The 22,389-nt window shown below is 48.1% G+C and overlaps 1 protein-coding gene across 1 annotated transcript in view; it reads left to right on the top strand.

Moving 5' to 3' along the window:
- The window catches only part of LOC120739224 (metabotropic glutamate receptor 7-like), a 106,202-nt gene that overhangs the window by 52,858 nt on the left and 30,955 nt on the right, over positions 1–22,389 (top strand). Inside the window, exon 2 of the mRNA XM_040040921.1 lies at positions 2,177–2,393. Within this exon, the coding sequence (XP_039896855.1) occupies positions 2,177–2,393 (217 nt within the window). The remainder of the gene's footprint in view (positions 1–2,176; positions 2,394–22,389) is intronic.

The following is a 22,389-nucleotide window of genomic DNA, read 5'->3' on the forward strand; positions in this document are numbered from 1 at the left end:
TGGACCGTCCTCGCCTCCCAGCTCACCTCGCCGTCTCAGATCAATGCTGGCCGAGTTTTATTGAAGGGGGGGAAGGGGGAGGCTCCACCCTCCACGGCCTCATCACACAGGAAGTCCAGTCATGTGATGTGATCCATACAAAGCGATTCACACTTCATAATAATCCTTCTTTGTCTTATTCTGGGCCTTAGCACCGCCCAGACAGACAGCTTCTTTCTCATTGGCTGTCCCTCCTCAATACAAGGAACAGCAGGCGGCTGATCCCAGCTCAGGTCAGTGAGGAATTTCCCACCAGGTCCTGAAACCAAATAATGGAGCTGAAGTAAATTTGCATGAATTTGCATTATTGACGGAGCATTTTTCAGTCATAGAAATATGAATACGTGCTGGAGGTGTTTGCAGGTGGCTGCTGAGCAGAGAGGCGTGCTCTGTGGAGGACGTGACCGTCACTGCTTTTGACGCTGCGAGCGTCCAGCTGTTTTGTTTTAGCGTCTCGTGGACGTTCAGATGAATTTCATCAGCCTCTCAGACAGGGCGGTCAGGCAGAAGAAGGGCCTGCCTTCATATCTGGTTTCTCTCTGGATTCTTTTTTCTGTCTTGATGGACACAAGGATGATTTTATCCTCTGAAAGTTTGAGGATTTTGATGGCAGCCTATGATTTTATTTTACCTTTGAAGCATGTGTTCAGAAACACGTTGCCCCTGCGGGATGTAGGACTCAGTGACTCCTTCAGTTGTCAGATGCTCACAGCAGCAGATAAAGTCCACCGCCCTCTCTGGGCCTTTGTGTTCGTTTCCCGGCTAGCCCGTACATACCTGCACACACCTGTATCTCCTGGCATCGAGAATACAAAGCACAAGTAGCTCAGACTTGTAACGTACAGCTGGTTCTGATCAGGGTCGGATCACGTTCACACCATAAACAAACCGCTCTGCAGAGACCAGCCGAGTGTGGTTACTGTGTTCACACCTGCACTACCGAACCGCACTGAGGGGGGATCGAACCAGAGACTAAACACTGCAGGTGTGAAACACCCAAAGAGACCGGAGGTGGAGCTTCACGTCCACAGAGACAGTAATGAGTCCAAGATCTGGTGCAGCAGGTGGAGGTTTTCCTCTCTGTGTTTCTGTGTGTGTGTGATGCAGTGTCTGGACCTCTGTGGCATTTGGGGGCGACCGTGGCTCAGGGGGTTGGGAAGCACACCTGTAACCAGAAGGTCGCCGGTTCGATCCCTCTGTCCTGGTCGTTGTGTCCTTGGGCAAGACACTTCACCTGCCGCCTACTGGTGTTGGCCAGAGGGGCCGATGGTGCGATATGGCAGCCTCGCCTCTGTCAGTCTGCCCCAGGGCAGCTGTGGCTACACCTGTAGCTGCCTCCACCAGTGTGTGAATGTGAGAGTGAATGAATAGTGGAATTGTAAAGCGCTATATAAATGCAATCCAATCCATATGAGCCGTAAAACAAACGTGTTCAGCGCCTCGTTCTGCTCACCTCAGCGCCTCATGTTCACGACTCCTGTTCAGACTTCTTCAGTACAAAAACGATCAGTAACTCCAGTTTTTATTAGCGGCTGAACAACAGAACCAATCAGCGTTAATATTAATGAGACCTCGTTAACCTGCAGCTCAGGCTGATGAACAGCCGAGCAGCAGAAGGTCCTAAAAGCTCATGAAAACATCTAAACATGTTAATAAAAGCTTTGGATATTGTAACAGTAATAAAATGTGGTAAACGTGGTTTTATAACTGTTATTTACATATATATAATTATCATATTAATACAATGTGACATATACACCATAAAATGTTAAGAAAAGCATGAATTTACTTTATAATTTACCAGCAGATAAATACACATATATGTAACCATTTATAAGTGAGAGCCCGGCGGGAACAGTCAAACACGGTCACATCATCTTATCATCAGAGCAACAGGAAAAGCTCACGCCATAAGTGATCACATGACGGCGTCAGGTTGAAGCTTACACGTGAACATCTGGCCTGTTTTTATGTTCAGCGTGTGCTCGTGTTGTTTTGGTTCATGCTGCAGACTCATCTCGCCATCATGCAGATGTTTATAATAATCACCTGTCCAGTCACTCCCGAAGAATCCTTCTGTGTCACCTCCACGCTCCCCTCCTAACATTCCCTGTTTCCTTCCACTCTCCTCCTGCAGATCCCTCAGATCAGCTACGCCTCCACGGCGCCGGAGCTGAGCGACGACCGGCGGTACGACTTCTTCTCTCGGGTGGTCCCTCCGGACAGCTTCCAGGCTCAGGCCATGGTGGACATCGTCAAGACCATGGGCTGGAACTACGTCTCCACGGTGGCGTCGGAGGGCAGTTACGGCGAGAAGGGCGTGGATGCCTTCATGCAGCTCTCCAGAGAGGCGGGTAAGGTCTGCAGGAGCTCGTAATCAGCTGTAAGGTGGGGGTCAGGGGTGGGATTAAAGCGTTGTTTTTACGCTTCTGCATTTAAGACAGGCGTCCAATCAGAGCGGTGTTGTGATGAGGGCGTGAAACTCACGAAGGTTCATTTGCTGCCGTTAGGGCGGGCGTTTGGCGTGACGCTGAGGTCGTCTCTTTGGGCGTCTCTTTGGGCTGCAGGATGAAGGTTTCGCTCGTCAGAAGCAGTTTAGGAGATTCCAGGTTGCTTTCTGACTCCTCACACAGACTCAGGTGTAGTTTAGCCTAAAAATCCAACAAAGGTAAAACATGCTGAACCTGACCAATGGGCTCCTACCACCTGTTGCCTGGAAACGGCGTGCTCAGACAACTGTGGACTGTTGTGGCCTGCAGCAGGTTGGTTTCTCTGGGCTCGCGACACACTCGACCCTGCTTTTACTAACCGCGTGCTGGAGGCGCCGTCAGACACTCGTCCTGCAAACACTGAAGAAGCCGAACAAACTGTTGAGTCAGAGGAGCTGGAGCGGAGTTCATTAGAGCGCGTGGCGCCGCTGATTGCTCTCTGAATAATCTCGCTGACATTTGCAGCCATCTGATGGCTCTTCACAGCTCACCGGTTAGGATGCGTCCTGACATTTATGCTCTGCGTTTTTTAGCGGATTATTAAAGGACGCGGCGCTGACGGGGAGCGTCTTTAACACCAAACAGTTTCCCAATGTTTCTACATGGGTGGAGCCCGGGTCATCGATCTGCGCTGGCTTTTGAACAGCGTTCGGATGAAATGAACGGCACAGCGGTCGTCCGGTGTCACCCGAGCAGAACTCGCCCTCTTCATCTGCACAGCCGCCTCCTCTCAGGCTTAATCTCCCACAGCCTCCTGGCTTCAAAGGGAATACAGCAATCAGCGGGAATGAGCAGCCTCTCAGTGCTGTGAGCAGAGAGGTCTGCAGGATGTCACTGCAGAGTCGTGTCACTATATTTAGGAAATATATAGAAACTGATATAGAACAAATCCTGAATGTGTGACTGATGCTGGGAGCTTGCGGGTGGTGTTGCAGTGAGCTGCTGTTCCTGGTCCTGCCCGTGTCCAACCACGAGGTGCCGGCAGCAGCGTTACAGTGCAGGAGCCACACAGCAGACGTTAGTGTGAGCGTCTGCAGCTTAACACTCACTTTATCCTTGATCCATCCACTTCCTCTTCCTGTCACATGACGTGCAATTAGTGACGCTCAATGGGATCATTTGCTGCAAGCACGTCCTCCTCTGTAGCCTGGTGGTGTATGTTGCCTCCACCTTCAGCAGGAGCAGGTTTCTGGTCCTGGGCCCCCGAGTCTGAGAGGTGTTTTGGGGGCAGAGATACTTCTGTTTCAGGTCTGTGTGGAGCCGGCACCAACAGCTGGCCCCGCCCACTGGCTGCTGCTGACTGAATCCTGGCCTGAGGCTGGCGTGCTGCTCTCGCTGTCGGACATGGCTGCTCTCATGGTGTTTGTAACCAGCTGAATGTTTTGGTGATGAAGATCAAACCTCCTTAAAGATTAGAAACCTGAGAAATGAGACGCTGCTCCTCGTTGCAGAGGTGCTCCGTTTGTTTTCGGGTTTCCTCCACGCTCGGCTCTCTGTGCATCGCTAAGAAACTCTCTCATTCATCCAACTTTAACACTGAGTCAGCGCGCTGCTTTCAGCAAACACAAGTGAGACTTCTGCACTAATGAGCAGCATCTGAGAAAAACTGCATCCCAAAGCTGCTAATTCCTCTGTTCCAACAGAGAAACATTTAAACAGCCTCTAAAAATAGTTTCAAGTAAAGAGACGAACTCATTAGGAAAAATATTAAAACCTGAAACAATGATTCAGATACTCTGTGAGGAGCATCGGGATCACTTACTCCTGTGAACCGGATTAAATTTATCAAGCAGACCATAAAATTAGCTCAGTGTGTGTGTGTGTGTGTGTGTGTGTGTGTGTGTGTGTGTGTGTGTGTGTGTGTTATCTGCAGATTAGTGAATAATCCAGCGAGTATCGATCGCCGGAGCTTCCTGTCGTGTCGGCCCTGATTAGCAGCAGGATCACTGCTCACTGTGTGGACTGCAGAGTTTAAACCAGTAACGAGCTTTCAAACTAAAGTCCAAGAAACAGCACTGTGCTCACACACACACACACACACACACACACACACACACACACACACACACACACACACACACTGAGGGACGATGGGAAACCGGACACGGTGGAATGAGACACAGCTGAACTCCATAAACACAAAGCAGGGAGGTCAGAGCCCGACGCAGGAAGCTGACGTCTCGTAGCACGCATGCTTCAGTTCCTCCTCTACCTCCCATAATTCATAGCGACACATAATTGAAAGAAAAAGTTTTCATGATTTCATGAAAGTCACAACAAACTGCCACAGATCCCTGACGTGTTCATGAAAAGTGTTTTTCCATAACCTGCTGATAGATTTAGGCTGTTAAACCCACAGCTGAGCGTCTCACCGCTGGAGGAACATCTGCTTCCTGTCGCCGTGGCTCCTGATGCGAACGTCTAAAACTCCCAAACTCTCTCACTCTTGACGATGAGTGTTAGTATTGGCTCAGTCACAGGGAGCAGGACAGTCCGTCAGCACGTTGATCTTTCCTGCTTTCAGTGACCGACTGTGTGGGACTAACTGGTCACCCAGAGGGTCCGACATGGACTCCAGTCGCTCTCAGACTGGTGAAGGTTTGCCTGTGCTGTCTGTGTATCCTGCTTCTATTTAGTAGTTCATGTTAACGTCACAGTCACTCGCCGTCTCCTCACAGACGGACAGCGTGACCCGTTTTGATTGATTGATTGGTAATTTATTTCAAACATGTAAACAACCTGTTCAGTCACTGATGGATCTTATCGCTGTTTTGTCGCCATCTTGATGAATCCAAGTCACTTTGAAGACAGCAGCTGACCGCAAGTGGTCTCAGACCGGGTCGCCATCTTCAAATCGATCGTTACCAAGGCGACAACCACGCTGCCCTCGGTGTGACTGTGGGCTGATTCTGCTGGACTGTGAACTTCCAGATTCCGATGTTTGCCGGGTTTAATGAGCTATCCTTCAGAAAGTCGTCACATGCAGAGGTTTGTTTATTATAAACTGTGAAGCAGCTGTTTGTGGCATCTGTCCCTAATAAAGAGGCGTGTTTATTAATTAAGCTGTGCAGAGTAACACACAGACAGACGTCTGACGTTAGCCGACGGAGCGTCTTTATTTCTGCTCGGGATGATGAAACGAGCTGGAAACGTGTTTCTACCGCCGCCGTGTGTGACGCTCTGCACGTTTCAGCTTCACATGTTCGCAGATTCATCAGACTCAGAGCTGCAGCTCGACCTCATCGGGCCGACCAGCCCCTCACGTGATGCAGCTTTAATTAAGATTAAATGAGTGCCGGCCTGCAGATGCTCATCTGTGTGAAGCGATAACTGAAACAAATGAAAAGTGAAGTGCACACGTGAGGAAGCTTTCCTGCTATTCTCTGAGTCAGCAGGCCTGTGAAGACAAACGCTGCCAGGTATTTGTTTTCCAGAGTGTTGACCGAATAACGGCTCCTTAATACCGAACTCTGAACTGGCAGCTCGCAGCGGGAGGACCGCTCGCCGATATCTGCCTCCAGGAGCTCTTGGGGAAATTTCTCCCCCACAGCTGCTGTTTGTTTCACTTTAAAGTGATTTCATCTCCGGGTCTCAGTCTGTGTAAAATCCATCTGACCTCGCAGATCTGCAGATTTGATAAACGTGCAGCGGCTCAGGAGCAGATCTGCGATTGCTTTTGTGATTCACAGTCAGCTGTGATTTCCACACTAATACGTTTTCGTTTGAAAACATCTTTTGGCTTTCCGTCCACACTCAGACGGCGTTTTGAAAACGCTCTCCAAAGCGGATACATTTGAAAACGCTGTTTTGGCGTCGCAGTGTGGACGGCGAGAACGGAGCCTTTCGGAAACGATGGCGCATTTTAGCCATGTGATGCAGTCATGTGACCAATTCAACTAAGGCGGCAGACGTACTGTACAGCAGCAGTTTCGTTTGCTCTCAATTGTGACGGCCCTATTAAAGATTAATATCAGTTTGTAAGTGCTCCAGATAGCTCCAGATAAAAGTCGGTGCTTTTCCTCGACATTTCATCGCAACTTTTCAAAGAGCAGGAAAGAAAAGGTCGAATCGTCCTACGTTTCACGTGTGCACAGTACAGGAACATTTGCAGTGTGGATGAAAAGGATTGAAAACGATAGTGTGGACGTGGAGCGTTCTTAGACGAAAACACCGTTTTCAAATTTATCCGGATTAGTGTAGACGCAGCCTTAAACACTTTCATTGTCATTTATTCGAGACAGACCGCTGTCACGACATCCTGGGGAAAAATCACGATCATCATATCTTTAAAAAAATGTCAAGTATTGAAAAGCGAAGTCTTGGTAAGAACCAGCAGGGGGCGACTCCTTGCCGTTGCACTGCAGAGCGCCCCCTTGTGTTTTTGCTCTGTAACTGTCAGCCAATACCTCGCTCATTCCCGCCTCTTGTCCTCCTTGAATTTTGACGTTTGTCTTCTTGTTTGGTCGATGACACTTTGTAATCACCGGGCTTAACAAAGTGTAAAACCTGTAATCTGTTCTGTGTTTAAACCTGGCTGATGTATATGATATAAGCTGTGGTCAAAGGTTTGGACAGCAGGTCCATCACAGGCTGATAACAGCCTGCAGGTGTCTGTGGGCAGGTGGCAGGCGCACTGCTGTAGCTCCATGTAATGCAGTAACAACAGCTTCATATGCAGGAAGCTCGATGAGTTGGATTCTTCCTCAGGAGCTCGTTCCTGGTGTTTCGAGGCTCCACTCGTCTCCTCCGTGGTTTTAATGGTCGTAGAAGTTTTTCTGTTCAGTGATTTATGTCCGTGTGTCCTTCAGAGATCAGCAGACAGACTCAATGTTTTTATTTCCATCATTCAGACCGAAACCCAGAGCAGCGCTCACGGGGAGATTGTCTGAATGAAGACGTGTCTTTGTTTCCTGCCGTGCTCTCTGAAAGCCTCCTTCATGCGTCTAATGTTCTGTCTCCTTCCAGCAATCATTGTCGTCTCTGCTGCCTGATGATTTTTTCCTGTTGACGGTTCATCTGCTTCCTGTTTGTATCCGTCCAATTATTTTTTTGCACCCTTACAGTTTGAGCAGTCGGTGTTAAAAGGACTGTTTCTCCCACACTCGTCTTCAAATTACTGCTCAGGTGTGGCTCTTCAATGTAGTGTTCATTTCTTTATTTATAATGGATGCAGTGAAGCAGGGAGCCTGAAAAACATCCGGATGATTCTGGTCTGACAATAATTGTCCTGAAAGCTCCACAAGAAATGATTTGGATAATAACAGGAGTGTTGGACATGTGACCAACTGATGGCTGAAAACAGCATCTACAGTATAAAAAACAAGTTAGAAGTTCATCTTCAAAAAAGATGGTGTGTGCAGTTATTTTATTGTTGTTCCAATGAGTTAATTAAATACATTAAATATTCCTAAATATCATTTTTTTTAATTCTACGTAAGCTTTGCATTTTCTTGGAATATAACTAACTGTGTCATCTGCATTTAGATGTTTCCAAACCTTCAGGAGCGACTGTAAGTGGACGTGTTCTGAGCAAACTAGGGGAGCAGCAGAGAACTGGTGTTTGTGCAGAAACCAGAAGAAAGTTTCTGGAAGAAATGAAATAAACATGAAAAGCAATGAAATAAACTCCAAACGTCTGATGTGTGCTGACACCGTGCAAAAACGTTCATTCACTTTATGTAGCAATAACTGTGATGGTAGACTTTGCATTCGTCTGATTTAACATTATCTTTGTTATCAGTGTTTTTCAAATTGTGCATACGTTTCCATGACACTGACATTTTCCTCTCTATAAGGCATAAATCATTTAATTTCCTCAAAAATCGTCAGTGCGCCTTATGTATGAATTCTGGTTGTGTTTACTGACCTCGAACCGATTTTATGTGGTACACGGCGCTCAAACATCTGTCAAAAATGTTTTAGTGCGACTTTGCTAAGCTACCAAGCCGCACCGCTTGATGGATTGTTGGAGCATTACAGCTACTGTAGTCGGGAGCCTCGCGGAGGAATCTGGGTCCTAAACTCCATCCGTTTCAGGTCCCAAAGTCAAACGAACACTGCAGCATCACTGAGAGTTAAAAACTGTCTAAATTCTTTCATCTTTGATAAAATGATCAGTGTTGCTGCTTTACCAGGTGTAACAATTAAGTTTAAATTGCAGGCATCCATGAAAACAGGATTTATTAAATTTAACAGAGTTAGAAGTTAGCAGGAAGTTAGCTCGCTAGCTTCCACCTAAACATGATATAGCATGTTCTGACTGAGAGATTTCTGAAACATTCAAACGTACAGCTCTGCTGTCACTTCCAACATAAATGAAGACAGAAAACTAAACAGCAGTGACGTTTGTAGGGTTACTGAAGTTGGGCTAGCTGGTATATGATGATGTGCTACGTGATCGCTAGCTACACAGCTATGTTAGCATAACATAAACACAGTGAAGCTGGAGGATGAACGCTAACTTTTTTCCACTCGATAAAAGTTAACGTGAAGGTTCCTGATGGTTAGGGACAAATGCAATCACATGGCAGGATGCTGTAAACGGACCAAACTTCAGTCAGGAGAACAACTGAGATAATCCATCCACAATACCAGGTTAGTCATTCATTTACTGCAACAACATGGGAATAGAGCCGCTGGAGAGAATTCAACATTAATGAATCAATGGTACAGAAGTGGAGGAAGCAAGAAGAATGAGTTGAGTGAAGTTTGACTTACCTGACTGTTTTGTTTCGCTTAATGCGCCTTATAGTCTGAAAAACACGGTAAAGTGAAAATGTCCTCGTTTAAGGTTTGTTGAACAGGTAACCTTCAAGATTTGTGGTTCACCGTTTAAGTACTGAGACAATCAAATTCAATAACAGTTTCGATATTTGTCCACGTTTTCATCTAAAACCAGTCATGTCAGGACGAAACAAAGAGTGCAGATGTAACCGGCGTGTTTCTGCGTTTGTGAAAGGTAAAAGAAAGAAAGACCTCCAAGTAAATAACTCGCTCACTCCAGCTGCTGCAACCAAATACAAACAGTGGGGAAGAGGGTTAGCTCAACCCACCACAACTCCCAAGCTAGCCAGAATAATATATTCATGCTAGCACTTAATGGCGCCTAAAACACATTTGTGGCACACACATACTACACATTTATAGCATCTAACGAAAAACACAGAAGAATGATGACAATAATCGAACTAAAATCGCAATCAGAAACATCAGGGTGGCTAAATATGAATTATATGTGTGTTGTACAGGGTCTGGAAAGAAATGACCCCAACCTCTCCCACAGGGGAATTGTAGAAAAGGGGAGAGGCCAAAGGGGTACACTGTATTTATAGGGTTGCACCAAAGAAGAAGAATGAGGAGGGGCTCTAACTGACAATGACTGTAACTACAGGCTTGAAGGTCCTAACAGTCAGGTATAAAGAACACATTTTGTGTAATTATTACAATATGTAATCTATGACCGGGTTCCACAGACAGTGAACGGATGCAGAGCAGAAATCAGTTTATTACAAGCTTACCGTAAATAAATGTCTACTACTAGAGTTTGCTGAATAATGAGTTGTGCTGTCTGCGTGTATTATGTTGCTGAACCTCCATAAAAATGGTGTAAATAGATCAATTTTGATGAACAGCACAAACGTTTCTGCTCAGCCTGAAGTTCCCCTGAAATAAACTGTTGATATCTGCCTTTAAAGCCTAATAATGACTTTACCTGTTCATGTGTTTATTTCATTTATACAGTCGTAATTGTTGTTCTTGGTGTGTGTAGTTTATGAATGGGATGGATTTTAAATGTTGCTTGTCTCCAGGCTGGCGCAGTGTGGAGGTTACATTTGGTACTGCCCGCTGTTTTGTACTTATGGCTTACACGTGCACTCGTGTGTGTGGATGTGATGCTGGAGAAGAAGCAGACTGTGTCAGCACTGAGCTGGGAGCTGAAACTGTGGGAATGGAGATTAAGCGAAGAATGATTGACAGCTCCATGGTCCAAAACAATAATCCTGCCGAGTCCATCAGCCTCTCCGGCTGTCTGCTCTCAGTTTCTTCCCCCCGTTTTTGTCAGCCTTGTGTTTCTTGTATCAGAGACGTGAGCTCAGAGATGTTTGGATAACAAACATGTAAATGGAGGCTTTGCTTGTTTTCTGAGGGTATCCCTGCACCTCGTGATGTCCGTCTCATTTCTCTGGGTTTTCTTCTGTGAACTCGACAACGTTTGCAGGGTGAAAATGTGGATCTGATTATTTTAGATTCTGATCGTTGTTCTCCCCGAGTGGGTCCTGAGTGTGAACGGATGTGTGTGTCTCTATGTTAGCCATGTGCAAGTGTACCCTGCTTTTTGTGACCCTGAGTCACAAGTGGAAGAGGATGGGTGGATGGATGCGTGGATGGATGGGTGGATGGATGGATGGATGGATGGATGGGTGGGTGGATGGATGCGTGGGTGGATGGATGCGTGGGTGGGTGGATGCGTGGGTGGGTGGATGGATGGATGCGTGGATGGATGGATGCATGGATGGGTGGGTGGATGGATGGATGGATGCGTGGATGCGTGGGTGGATGCGTGGGTGGATGGATGGGTGGGTGGGTGGATGGGTGGGTGGGTGGGTGGGTGGATGGATGCGTGGATGGGTGGGTGGATGGATGAGTGGGTAGACGGGTGGGTGGGTGGATGGGTGGATGCGTGGGTGGATGGATGCGTGGATGGGTGGGTGGGTAGATGGTGGGTGGGTAGACGGGTGGGTGGGTGGATGGATGCGTGGATGGATGGATGGGTGGATGGATGGATGCATGGATGGATGTGTGGATGGATGGATGGATGCGTGGATGGATGCGTGGATGGATGGGTGGATGGATGGATGGGTGGGTGGATGGATGCATGGGTGGATGGATGGGTGGGTGGGTGGATGGATGGATGGATGCATGGATGGATGGATGGATGCGTGGATGGATGGGTGGATGGATGGGTGGGTGGATGGATGCGTGGATGGATGGATGGATGGGTGGATGGATGCATGGATGGATGGGTGGATGGATGCGTGGATGCATGGATGGATGGGTGGATGGATGGATGGATGGATGGGTGGGTGGATGGATGGATGGGTGGATGGATGCATGGATGGATGGATGGATGCGTGGATGCATGGATGGATGGAGGGTGGATGGATGGATGGGTGGATGGATGGATGGATGGATGGATGCGTGGATGCATGGATGGATGGATGGATGGATGCGTGGATGCATGGATGGATGGATGGATGGGTGGGTGGGTGGGATGGATGGATGGATGGATGGATGGATGGATGGATGCGTCGATGCATGGATGGATGGATGGATGCGTGGATGGATGGATGGATGGATGGATGGATGGATGCGTGGATGCATGGATGGATGGATGGATGGATGGATGGGTGGATGGATGGGTGGATGGATGCATGGATGGATGGATGGATGCGTGGATGCATGGATGGATGGATGGATGGATGCGTGGATGCATGGATGGATGGATGCGTGGATGCATGGATGGATGGATGGATGCGTGGATGCATGGATGGATGGATGCATGGATGGATGGATGGATGGGTGGATGGATGGATGGGTGGGTGGATGGATGGATGGGTGGGTGATGACCAGAGTGAAATGTGTGGGACTGGGCTGAACTATAAGCTGTGTTTTGTATGTCTTCGTTGTTCTTTAATGATAATGATTTGCTATCATGTGACTGAGTGAATCCACGAATCCTTTGATTTCATAGAAACAGTTCAAAGTGCTGCAGTGGAAACAGTCGTGTCATCTGCATGCAGGTGTTTCTGCACCTCCATCAGAGGCTGCGTGGCCGACTGAGCTGTAATAACCTGACAGAGTAACAAAGACAGCTGCTCTCCTCCACCCCCTCCTCTCTGCTGGTCTGAGCGTTCATTAGTCTGCAGAGATACGAGCTGCAGCTAAGCAGCTAATGCAGCATCCGATCTGCCTGTTTGATTACCTGGGAATCCCGGAAGGCATCCATCAGCCGGTTATGAGCTTCATCTTCCGCCGCAGGCTCTGAGCAGCTCCACCGCTGCACTCATCGCCACGGTGACGACTTAAAGGATAGAAATGAAAAGAGAGGCGGGTTTTACTTCATCACGGCACGTCGTGTTGCCCGGGGAACGATGGCACGTCTGAAGTTATTCGGGGAGAGATCCGTCAGACGTTGAGCAGCGTGCTTCACGGGCCGGAATAATGTTTTCTCAGCCGATCAGACGGCCATTCATCACCAAACCTCCCCTCGCTGCTAAATATTCCACTCTGTCGAGGCCCATCCATCCTTCCTCTTATGTTTCCCAGTCGCACCGACACTGACGGAGCTGCTCTCCACACTTCTCTCCTCAATTAGTTCCAGATTTGATGCCGAGCATTTTTAAGAAAGTCAGCATGAACATCTGAAGCTGGAGTGTTCAGGTGAGCTGCAGTCGGTAACGCCTGAAGACGCTGCGCTTTGGTTTTGGTGCATTTCATGTAAAATCAAAGACAAACAACATAAAGTGTTAGACATCCATATAAAAATAGAATTATTCACTTGTTTAAAACATCCTTTTCATACCTCGTAACATGATTGAATTTAAGGATTTAAATGATTTGATTATGTCAGATGTGAGACATGTTGGTGAGATAATAAACCATCCATTCATTTTCCATTCGGCTGTTCACGCTCTGACTTACAACCAATTTACCATCACCCACTACCCAGCATGCACTTCTTTGGACTGTGGGAGAGGACCCTCGCTCACGGGGGGAGAACATCCACACAGAGCACCAGCCGGCTGCAGGATTTGTCAGGACGGTCCCGGAGCCACCACAGCACCGGCTCTCCTGGTGGAATAATGAGGTCGTGGTTTGTTCTCGAGCGCTGCGGAGCTGTAACGTCGGTGCTTCATTAAAGTAAAATAAATCTCACAGATTAAAACGAGCCGATGACTCGGCCGCTGCTTACGTACCTCACTCGTGGATTCCTCACTGAAGCTCTTCCACTATCTCTCTGCATCTGCTGCGTCTCCAGGCCAAAGAGCAGAGAGAGAGCCGCCAGCAGCCTGTACAATCAGCCCGCTCACGCCTCTGATAAGCTACGAGGCTTAAAATGGGAGTCAAAGGAGTGGAACTGGGAGCGTCTCAGGGCAGGAGCACTTCCTGTTTGGACAGGCGTCGGCGAACTATCCTCACCTGTGATTCAGCGCCTCGTGCCGTTAATCTCAAGCAACAGATTCAGAGCTCAAAGAAGGAAATGAATCAATATAATCAATAAATGATTGAAATTTATGTCCGTCGAGGAATTGTTGTGTAATAAACCACGAGAAGGAGGCAGAGGCGTGTCGGTGAGCTCATCACGCCGCTGACAACGCCTGCTCGCCCGGAGAGACGGTGCTGAGCGCAGGGCGGGGCCGGTGTGATGTCAGCAGAGCTGTGGGATAAAGGTTCGCTTTATTCTGTCATCGACCCCTCTGACCCTGTGAAGGGCCCTGCTCCACCTCGCAGCGCGCTGACATTTAAAGAAGCTCTGATATCGCCATAGAGCGCTTCACTGTCTTTGTTCGCCGTGACCGGCGCTCATCCACCTGCCTGCACTCGCATTTCCAGTCTGAGTCACAGGCAGCTCATTTCCCAGTAACACATGAATGTTTCTGGGCGCTGCAATCAGCGAAGCTCTGACACAAACCGTCCTGACTGAAGCGTAGCAGCAGGTGAAGCGTCCTGCTGACGCCTAACAGCCGGGGCCAGTCGAGCCCATCGGCACTAGAAATACTAGTTAGTTAAATATTATTTTGTTAATGTATAAAACACCTTTACCCACAGCTACAGCTCTGAGAGACGCCCTTTAATTTTGGAATAGACCTTAAATAAAGTGAATAGCTGTGATAAATCTGACTAAACTAATGAATGAGGTCAAAACTGCATAAAAGGAGCTGAAAGTGACAAATGAAGCCAAACCACAGAACTAAAAATCTAAGTAAAATACAATAACAGCTAATTACATCAAAATGTTAAATATTCAATAATTAATTCAATATAAACTGAATATTATAAAACAAAAAAAACAAAGTAAAATAAAACAGGAACGTCTGAATAAAGTTCATTAAAACACAGATGAAGATGACGTGAACATGAGATGCTGACAGACGCCGTCCCGAGGCCCAGCAGACTTTTCCTTTCTGATGTGCTCAGACATGTTTGTGGATCACAGAAACACGGATCGATCCTGGTTATCAGGGCGTCCCGTGGAAGAAAAACACCATCCAGGTTTGAGGGTTTCTGAGCGCTGCCGACTCTCTGCCCTCCTGCAGTGGCACAAATTTCCAACAAATAATTGATTAGAAATAATTAGATAAGGAATAATTAGATTAGGAATAATTCTAGCAAATTATGTAGATCCAATTAAAGCGGGATAAACCTGCAGCTACTGGAGTGGAGCAGCTGCCTCAGTGGAGATCCAGCATTAATGAAACAGCAGAAATCACTTAAAGACGGAGTCTCCACGTGAGCCCGGAAACCTGCGCTCACAAAGAAAGAAGTCGGCGTGACAGAAACACGAACGCTGACAAACCTCACAGGAAAAATCCACGGTTCACACAGAGCAGCCAAAGCGAGTGTTCAGACCGTCGTCAGCTCCTCTCAGGGTCAACTCACAGACTCACGTCAATGAACCGTTTGGACTCCTCGGCGTTTGTTGTTATGGAGACGAGCAAACACACACACACTGTCCAGTAATCGTGCACAGACACACACACACACAGACACACACACACTGTCCAGTAATCGTGCACACAGACACACACACACACACACACACTGTCCAGTAATCGTGCACACAGACACACACACACACACTGCCCAGTAATCGTGCACACACACACACACACACACACACACACACACACACACACACACTGCCCAGTAATCGTGCACACAGACACACACAGATAGTGTTGTGTAGACGTTGTGTTTTATCTGTGATATTGTATTTTTGCTCGTTAATGGAACAAAAAGCTTAAACCTGCAGAGCTGAAGCTGCAGTTCCTGTAGCGTCCAGCAGAGGCTCCAGCAGTGTGTGAGTCCCCATAGACTCCTGTGTTAAAAGCCTGTTTTGGTCTCCGTGGATCAGCTCCCCTTCATAGCAGCTGTACGGGATGAAGTCCTGTCAGGAGCCCAGAGAGCTGTGATAGAGCTGCAGTGACCTCAGCAGCGTCCTCGTCGTTACTGTGTACACGCGGCAGTCTGCAGCGTGTTACCGTGAAGCCTCCGTCCAGTCTGATGTATGACACTCACTCATAATTTCCCCGAGCGCCGTCTGCCACGGGCAACATCCCGTCTGCACAATATGAAGCCAATTTTAGCAGGAATGAAAAGAGGATGGGATTTTCAGTGTGAGCACGCCGTCCCGAAGTGATCTCTTCGCTCAAACAGCAGTAAATGTCAGCGAGGAGCCGCAGCTCCAACTACAATATTTAATAATTTTATTTATTTTATATCAGCCGAGCTGTGGACCATCTGTCACTGTGCCACAAAGAGAGAGCACGTGGAGTAAAGGCCTGAGCGTGAGTCACGTATCCAGTCGCCTCTGAGGTGGAGCAGCACGCCGAGAAGAAACCAGGGTACAAAAAAGGCTGTAAAATAAGAAATTAGCTCCGTAATGAAACCTGAGGAATAATTAAAGCAATTACAGTCAAACGACTCGACTAAAAGAAGAACAGCTGGAGGTGAAACTGCCTGAAGGCCGAAGGTTCCAGCGCTCCACACAGCTCAGTGCCTGCCATCACCTGGACCGTCTGAGCATGCTCAGTGAGGGCTGTCAACGCTGTCACTCTCAGACACTAAACACTGAACCTGACCAGCTGGTTTCTGGTGACCGGCTCTAACCAGCAGCTCTGAGACGCCGGAGCTTTCCACGGTCCCCAGAGTGGGTGACGCTGCGTTTAAGGCAGCGTGGAGCCTGTGAGACGAGCTGGTGTCGGCATTCAGCTGCTTCCAGGCGTGTTTTAGGGATCGAACCTCCCACACGAGCCTCCTTACCCACTGACTGTGGACCAGCTCTTTATAAAAGAGTCTTAACATAAATGATTACCCAATAATCATATTTTATTGTTCTACTCCATGTTTTTAGCCTCTCTCTCTCTCACACACACACACACACACACACACACACACACCTTTAACTATTAAAATATCCTAGTGTAGCCGAGGTGTTTTAAGACTTCCAGGTAAATCCTTGAAGTGTTTGTAAGGAGAGCCCATGGAGGAGTTGCAGGGGAGGTGTAAGTGGGTAATGAAGTGTGTGTTTCCATAAACTCAGCAGGTCTTTGGTCAGAAAGCTTTTCCTCACACTTCTATGGGATCAGACACCGCTATCGCCACCTGGTGGCTTCAGGTAGAACTTCGGTCTGAGGCGCTGCCGCTTCAGCTTCATTTTTCTGATCCAGCAGCTACGTCCGTGCTTTGTATCGTCTCTGGAAGACGCTGAACCTGAACCAGCGTATGTGTCCCAGAAACACCAACAGCTAAAGCAGCTGCTGAAGAGGAGCTCACCTGAACTCACCTGAACCCCGTCAGCCTCACTGCTGGATGTGAGTGCAGCTGTGGACCTGAGGGCAGGTCGCACCTCAGTGAGTTTCGGGGACAGCTGACAGACACGCAGTGAGCATGTGCAGCAGGCGTGAAACAGGTGTTTGGACTGACGGTAAGCAGCAGCGGTCTGTGATTGGTTGCTTTTGCAGGAATACTTCAGCTTCCCTCTGAAGGGCAGACAGATGCTCGCTGAGGAGCGTTCCCGTCAGCCTGACTGTGGCGATTTGGCCGCTTCAGGGCGGAGCTTTATTACTGCTTTATTACTGGGAAGTCACAGGAAGTCAGTGAAGCTCACCAAAATAAAAGCTCATTTTAGAAGACAAAGATGTCTCCGTTTTTCACACTTCGGTTGAGTCGTTTAAATAGAAGCTGTTTGTCTCTGAGGAGCAGACTGAAGCCGGCCGGCTCTTCTCACACTGATGGAACTGAAACGATTGGTCAGTCGTAACAGGGCGTAGTTCTGTCAGCAGGTTCACTCAGTGCCTGCTGACTGAGCTGCTTGGCTGGCTTTAGCACAGGCAGGTGCAGCTCACCTGGATAGACGGTGTGTTGACGGCTCTGCAGGCCTGCTTCTCTTGTGATGTGAAACAGGTGTGTGCACGGCGGTTTGTAGAGTATAAATGTAATCCAGTATTTTAGCAGTCTGTACTCTGAGTCGGTGTGAGAATACTCGGTCTGAAGTTCGCTGCGTTTCTGTAAAAACCTGGAGGTGAGAGCAGTCTGTGGTCTGTGTTTTTGTTCCTGTTGGTTCACTGAGTTTAGTAAAACAGTTTTTCCTCCCTGTTTGTCACAAAATTTAAAAGGGGAAACCAAATCCCATCTGTGAGAGAGCAACACAATCAGATAGAGACAACCCGGACGCCCGCAGAGAGCTCCAGATGTTCCTCTCATGTAAACAACAGCTTTACCATCGACCCATTTTCTCTTTTTGGCACCCCGGCGCGTTCCCACGAGACGAGGAAGAGGGGAGGGAGGAGGCTGCGAGCGGAGGGATACTCCACGGAGCCGACGCCGCTCCGGCACACTTTGAAGGGATGAAGCCTCGGGAGGAAGGAGAAGGCCTCGGCTCTTTCCCCGGAGCCGCTGAAATAAGCCGATCACAGGGAGAGGCGGGATAACGGGCTGCTCTGTTTTACAGACATCAGTCGTCTCACACGCAGCCACGGTATTTATGGAAATCAGGTCTGAAAAATCGGGTCTCAATTTCACGTCACATGACTGTGTGAACGCCAGTGTAACGCTCGCCTTCCTCAGTGTTGCATTATGGGTCGTTTGCAGGCTGTTTGCAGGATTTTATAGTATCTCATCAAACACACACACTGCCTGTAAAGTCATCTACAAATGCTGTTATTACACAAAGTATATTCAAACGTTAACTGTGACGCCTCTCCCTGCACTGATCACGTGTGCGAGCGTCTCACACAGTCAGCCTCTGACCACGGACGCAGCGAGGCCTGGCTTTAAAGACCACCACTATTATTATTATTATTATTATCATTATTGTTATTATTATACTCATACAGGTTTTTTAAAAATGGGTCAGAAAATACTCTGAATTTCATTTGAATGTAAAAATATATAACTGCATGTAAAGAAGTGTCTCCATGGAAACGATATTCAGCCCGAGCCTGTTCCTGTAAACAGCCGTCCCATTGGCTTAGAGTGAGTCTGGTTTAGTAACACACGTTTGTAAGAACGTTCCCACACGTATCAGTACATGAGGCTCTGGAGTACCCCAGGGGCTGATGTTAGATCCCTGCTAGAGCCTCGTGTTTGAAGCGAACATGTTCCTGAAAACTCTCCGTGTTGTAAACGCCGTTTTTAAGCTCCACTGATCGCAGCGTGAAAGCGTTCTGCTTTCTGCTCACGTGTCGTACAGCGGGCGCTCCCAGAGGTTATCAGCAGAGCCACCAGCACAGAGGCAAAAAACAAAGGCCGCTTGTATCTGTGATGTGAGGAGAAACCACGGCGACAGGTGTGGTCGCCAAGGTGATGCAGGCTTGTGCAGATTTGCAAAGTTCTGATTAAAGACGAGGCCGAAGAAGCTTCTGGACTTTTGTTTCATCCAAGTAAGGGAAACATGAGATCCTGTCAGGTGACGTGTCACACATGCATCACACACATTCAATTCAATTCAATAAAACTTTATTGATCCTGAAGGTTGACCCCGAAGGAAATTGTGTTAAGGCTGCCGACCTTTGCCAGCGCCGACTTACCCTTCTGACCATACATACATGACACAAACATCACATGGGGAAGACAGGTCAATGGAAAATGCACCACATGAGGAAAGATAAGGAGAAAAAAATAACTCCCCCCAGACTGAGCTCCAACAGGGAGATCAGTTTGAGAACAGAAAAAACACCTCTGCACATGAAAACACTCTAAATACGCCAAAGAAACACATGACAAGCAGCAGGGGGGGTAAAGGGTGAGAGACCGCCGAATTAGACAGTACATCCGGGCCTGCGTGCGCTGGTCTCCATGATCCACCGTCAGCATCGGAGGGGAATAAGCGTCGAAGGCGTTTGGAAAGAGAGGGGGGATGAGTGTGTGCACATCAGTGTATATGTATGTGTGTGTGTGTGCGTGTGTCCAGAGTTCAGCTGACACAGTGTCCTTCGCCCTGCCAGGCTAAGTAAACAGCCTTCCAGCCAACCCAGGTGGGCTTGCATGGAATGGGAAGGAACAGACTAAACACAGTCGTTATCAGGGTGTTGTTGTTCAGCTCCAGCCTTGAGACCGCAGCTGGCGCCGAGAGGGTCTCCGCATGAAGTGATGGTGGTTTTTACTTTAGTGCGAACAAGCTCATATGAATTTCAAAGCTGTTCTACAGTCCAACACGGGTCTCTCAATCTCCCGTTGGAGAGCCGCGAGCTTTCTATGATGTTATCAAACTTACGCTCCGTGATGTTGTCGTTCTTTTTGCTCAAAGAGCAGGTTCTGAGAACTCACGACCGCAGTGCACTTCCCCAAGATGTGATCGAATTTGCGCTCAAAGGTGTTGTTCGAGCGAGCCCCTCCAGATGTAATCCAGCTTTTCACTCAGAGGTCTTGTTCTGAGTATTCACGGCAGCCGTAGCGTTCTCCAAGATCTTCTCCGTGCTGACTCAATGAGCCCATTTTGAGAAACTCACGCCTCTCCCATCATTTCAATCCCAGCGGGCAGCCTTGTGGGGGTTTGAACAGCCGGTTCCGCTTTCTTAATTCTTTGATAAGTCAGGGCCAAGCCAGCTCCGATCAGCCAGAACCCTGTTACCATGGTTCCAAATAGGTAGATATCTTCAGCACTCAGGCTCACCCGAGCCCAGACTTCTCGTTGAGAAAGGGGTGTCAATTGCATTTAGGGACCAGTTGATCCAATCCATAATTCTCTTTTAGGTTTTAGAGAACAGACTGTGAGAGAGTGTTCCAGGGAAAGTAACACAAAAAACACCAGACTAGACAAGGACATAAGAGGCTAAGCAGGGAAGCTAAGGGAGAGGATGAGGAGGAGAAAAGTGCGACCGCCTTCGTCAAGAGCAAGAGCAGACGCACGCACACACAGGCACACGTGCATCACACACACACACACACGTGCATCACACACACACACGCATCACGCACACACACACACACACACACACACACACGTGCATCACACACACACACACATGCATCACACACACGCAGCGTGTGTGTGCGTGCAGGTGTAGTTAATGTCTGCGTGTGTTTGTGTTTCCGAGCCGCGGGGCTCGTTCTTCTCTCTGGCAGTTATTGTAGCAAATTCAGTGTCAATTGATGAGCTCCCCGGGGTGGACGGGTCCACAGAGGGGCTGTTTGGCTGCGCTCGCGGCCCCCGAGCTGTTTATTTCTCCCCACTCATCAACAGAAGCACCGGGAGGAAGTAATAACGGAGGGGGAGGAGGAGGAGGAGGAGGGAGAACAAAGGAGAGGAAGGGCTGTAAAATATGAAGATGAGAAAGGAGGAGATTAGTTTTGCTCTTGGAGACGAGATGAAGAGTTTGACCTCGGTGGAGTCGCCTGTTCGTGGCCGTTAGCTTCAGCGCGTGCTGCAGCTCGGACGCTGCTTTAAAAAGCGCTTGGACAGTAACGCGTCAGCGTCTGCCTTACGTTCGCTGACGCGTGACGTGTGTCAAAGCGGACGTGGCCTGAAACGTGAGGAGCTGCGCCTCTGTGGCTTCCACCGCTCGCTCCGTCTCCCCATTCATCATCTCTAATGAGGCAGAGCGCGCTCAGAGAGACTGAAATATCTCCCTCAGCGGTGGGAGCCACAGTCCTCGCACCGTCCTCCTCCACCCGTCATATATGATGCATCTGCCCCGAGCAAGGCCTCATGGGAAATCTAAGCTGAGAAATGCCTCTTAGTGCTTGAATACATGCGATGTAGTTTCTTCTGTCAAACAAAGAAACTGTGGGCTGCTCAGGCCTGTGTTTAAGCAGGTAAAGAGCCAATGAGAGCAGAGCCACAGTCACACACACAAGGTCGTGTTTTAATGTCAGAGATGCTTTCTGTTGCCAGTGTGTGCCTCAAACAGCCTGCGGGCTCATTTCTGTCCAAGGTTGTACTTAAGTCTGACGTCAGCAGCCGTCGTCTTCGGTTCCCAAACTCAAAGAAACACTGACATCACTGAGAGATTCTCTCATCCAATAAAATGATCAGTGTGGCTGCTCTCACAGGTGTTCCAATAACCTTAAACATCTGGGCACAGAGAAGAGGTTAGAAGTTAGCTGAGCTAGTTTCCATCTGCAGATCATACACGCTGATGTGACTGAGGGATTGATCCAACTGTGAGCACAGATGAAAACCAGCAGCGACGTTTGCAGGGTTACTGAAGTGGAGCTAAATAATGCCCATAATAATGTGCTACGGGTAGGACACACATGATGGAAAGACTTTAGCGCAGTGAAGGTGGAGGATGAGCGTTGACTTTTTTCCATTCAGTAAAAGTAAATGGGAGGTCCTGATGGGCGGAGCCAACTGACATCACACTGCAGGGACAGCAGCAGGTTCAAGCTTCAGCTTTTATTCTCATATACAGACAAACAGTGTAGCAGCGTTCACCTGTAATGAAATCGCTCGCTTTACATGAACATACAGAAAGTGTACAGGTATATTAAGAAAGAAAATAATAATAAAATACAAAAGTAATAAATATTAAGAGAATTAAAACTATTTTTGGTATTTACAGGTTGTGCAAAACTTGTGCAGTTAGGATTTAAAATGGTTTAAAGTGACAGTGGGTCCAGTAACTGTAGTGAGTGT

Source organism: Simochromis diagramma, unplaced genomic scaffold, assembly GCF_900408965.1.
Source record: "Simochromis diagramma unplaced genomic scaffold, fSimDia1.1 OVJJ01000296.1, whole genome shotgun sequence".
Classification (NCBI taxonomy): Eukaryota; Metazoa; Chordata; class Actinopteri; order Cichliformes; family Cichlidae; genus Simochromis; species Simochromis diagramma.